This window comes from Papilio polytes, unplaced genomic scaffold, assembly GCF_000836215.1.
Source record: "Papilio polytes unplaced genomic scaffold, Ppol_1.0 DF824247.1, whole genome shotgun sequence".
NCBI classification, from domain to species: Eukaryota; Metazoa; Arthropoda; class Insecta; order Lepidoptera; family Papilionidae; genus Papilio; species Papilio polytes.
In genome coordinates this window covers 25,058-28,293 of record NW_013524957.1, presented here as the reverse complement: position 1 = coordinate 28,293, position 3,236 = coordinate 25,058, and the positions used below count along the sequence as shown (strand labels likewise).

Here is a 3,236-nt window from a genome sequence, read left to right as displayed (position 1 = left end):
TACCGTAAAAGTTGTCGATGCTACAGATACAAAACGTGTAAACTAAGTACGTATTGATAACATTAAATTATATTAGCTGCTTGTACTTATTTAGACGCGCTTGAAATTGAACTAGGATCACAATAGGATTGGCACTAGCGTAGCGGTTGCGGGGCCAAGCAGGGCGCCCGCGGGGGCCGCACGGCTTGCACCGGCTGTATCCGGTCATAGCCGGTTGTTGATACCGAAGCGGTTAGTGCATCGCGCGTAAGTCTATCTCCGCTGTGTGGGTCGGCGGCTAGGAAAGCCTTCGCCGCCCACAGAAGCGCGAGCAAAAGGCACAAACCTAAACAACGGTGAGGAAGTTGTGGGGCCCGAGTTGCGCAGCCTGATAGTCCAGCGCCGGATGCCTCCGAAGATCCAGACGAACCAAGCAAACCTTCTTCTCGAATCTGTGAAAGAAACAAACGTTTTAACCAAGCTTTAGCTTCATTCACAGAAAAAATTAACATAACATAAACAAAGAAAAATTAACAATAACAACCTAATAAAATTTTAGTAAAGTTAGTATTTAGTTAAAACTAACGTCAACTCTATTATAACTTTTTAGGAGTGGGTACTAATTTTAGTCGTTTTAGACACCATTCGTTTTATCATACGTATGTTTTATTCCAACTGTTATTGTAAAATTAAACGACAATGAACATTTAAAATATTTCGTACCACACTCGCTTCTTCAGCTCTTACTCAGGATAATTGGAATATCTATGTCGAATAAAAGTTTTCAATTAGAAATCATTTTATTTTCAAAATAAATAATCTATGGTCATGTAAAGAAATGCCAAAAATTAAGAGTTATTGAAAAAAAAAGAAAAACATACAGACGAATTGAGTACCTCCTTCTTTTGGGAAGTCGATCAAAAACTGAACAATTAGTGGCGCTAACAAAATTAGTTAATGTAGTTGGAATTCACATAAAATGTAATGTTGTTTCATATTACAGTTTCGCCTACCATGTGTGAGTTAAAATTATTAGCATCGATTAAATGTCAATAAACATTCTTTGTCAGCAGTTAACGTAATTATTCGTACATGGGTTTAATCGATTTAAAATATAGCCGATTCCAACAAAATCTCTCGATTATCTATGTTCAGAGTCATATCTTTAATTTTAAAACTATTGCAATTTATTAAATATACTACGTTTTAAATAAGAATGTGCATGAACCCGCGCCATATTGTGACGTCATAACTCTCGACTCGACAAAATGGCTACGACCACTAAAAGAGATTTTCGCAAAATAATCGTGGATTTAACACATTTTTATTATAATTTATATTTTTTAAGACATTTTTAAAAGATCGTCTTTATTACGCGCATCTTTATTTACAAGTCACTCTTGGGCTATAGATTATAAAGTCCAAAATGTAACATTGTAACGTTTTGTTTTGAATAGACGCGTGTGTATTGTATACGAGATTCATTCATCGATGTATTGTTTCCGATTTGTTTGTAGTAATGATTCGTCCGCGCTACCAATAGAATTTCAACGTGGACACTCTTGTTGATGTTGACACATAACATTTACAATATGATTGATTTTCTCGAACGGATTTTGACTTCGAAATGTGCCAAATAAGAGCGTGCGCACACCTGAAACTAAACTATCGCAAGACTGTTTAGTTTTGCTTTGATTCCTATGAGCTTATATGGAGGTGCGCACACTACTAAATTTCAATTATGCAACTAAGCAGTTAAATTGGCTGCGAAAGAAACGACAATCGCGATTGCGATTGTTTAGTCGAAGATGTGCGCCCGCTCTAATAATTCACAAGCTGCATGAAATGACCTCGAAAATCCCAATGCGTTCTAGAAACACAAGGAAAGCAAGATGAGACTGTCTCGTTGTTGTTGATAGTGTGTCTATGTGTCTGCGAGATTCGAATTTTTATGCTAAGAAATTGGTGATATTTCTACTGTAGTGTCATTTCATTCTAATTAGTTTAAATCTTGTATCAATTCGAGCTCTAACAACAACAAAGCCGTTAAATGGACACTAAGGGAGTCCCTCAGTATAGATTTAGTACAACTATGAGTTACTAACCGCGTGTGAGTCGTGCCAAACTAAAGCGAGATCATCGTCGATGCCGTTTTGCCTGACCTCCTCGGAGTCGGGCAGGCTGGCGCTGCCCCACGGGCTCTTGCCTGCCCCCGCCCCCGTGCTCTGCACCTCTGCCCCAGTGCCTCCGCCCCCGTCTCTACTCCCGTCCCTGCCCCCGCCTCCACTTGTGCTTAGGGAATTGCTCTCGGGGGACGCGTCGTACTCCTGTGCCGGGGTTTCCGTGCCGTAGAATATTAGTTCCCACTGCGTTAATGGTCCAGCTAGAGAAATTGAAAATTCAAGATTAGTCATTGAAATATTCGATTATTACTTTTTCTATTGTATCTTGGATCTGGTTTTTATGGAAATCACTAAAGGAATGATTTCGGCAACAAACATGTTCAAGTATATCGTTAGCAAATTCTGTAGGTGATTTTGCGGACAAGCAAACTGTAGTTTCACGAAGATCTATTTCGTTGTATAAACTATATACTCTAAAATTAATAAATAACATCATTTAAAAAAACACACAAAAAACCAAACACTAGAGCTATAAATAACGAATCTAATTTTACCTAAATCTATTTAACAACTAAAAAAAAACGCACGAAACAAAAGAATTAAGCTTAATAAGATATGTTAAAAGCGACAAAGTCAATAACTGGTTGTAAATAATAAAAATTAAAATACAAAATCATCGTGGCAGCAAGCACTTTTATCACAAACACTAGGAACGTCAACAAACTACATCGTGTGTAAAGCGGTTAACGATAAAAGTCACAAAACAAAAAAACTACAAAAAAATCATCTATAAAATGCAATGAGACGACATGCAGCATGGACAATAACTGCAGGCAACGGATATGCAGCGGAATTGCACGCATGCATTGGTACCGTTGGCTTGGAGCGGCGCTGGATATATCCTTTGAATCTTCGGATACTGCTCGAATAGATTCGACATCTTTCTCCCTCTAGCATCAGCTAATGGATCTGCCAGATTCCCTTGCAAATTCAAACTTAGATTGGGAGCCGTTGACGTCACACGTGACGTAGTACTTTCGATAGGGGATCTTGTAGCTGGATGACTCTGTTTCATTTTCTGAGACCCTTTGGTATTCTTCGAGTTCTTGTTTTTCTTCCTTTTGACTAAGCCGA

The 3,236-nt window shown here is 38.4% G+C and overlaps 1 protein-coding gene across 1 annotated transcript in view; it reads right to left on the bottom strand.

Annotated features, from left to right (window-relative positions):
• Positions 1–3,236, bottom strand: part of LOC106110216 (furin-like protease 1) — a gene marked incomplete at its 5' end in the record, with an annotated part of 17,156 nt that overhangs the window by 4,963 nt on the left and 8,957 nt on the right. Inside the window, 3 exons of the mRNA XM_013291955.1 lie at positions 326–431; positions 2,085–2,362; positions 2,976–3,236. Of these exons, the coding sequence (XP_013147409.1) occupies positions 326–431; positions 2,085–2,362; positions 2,976–3,236 (645 nt within the window). The remainder of the gene's footprint in view (positions 1–325; positions 432–2,084; positions 2,363–2,975) is intronic.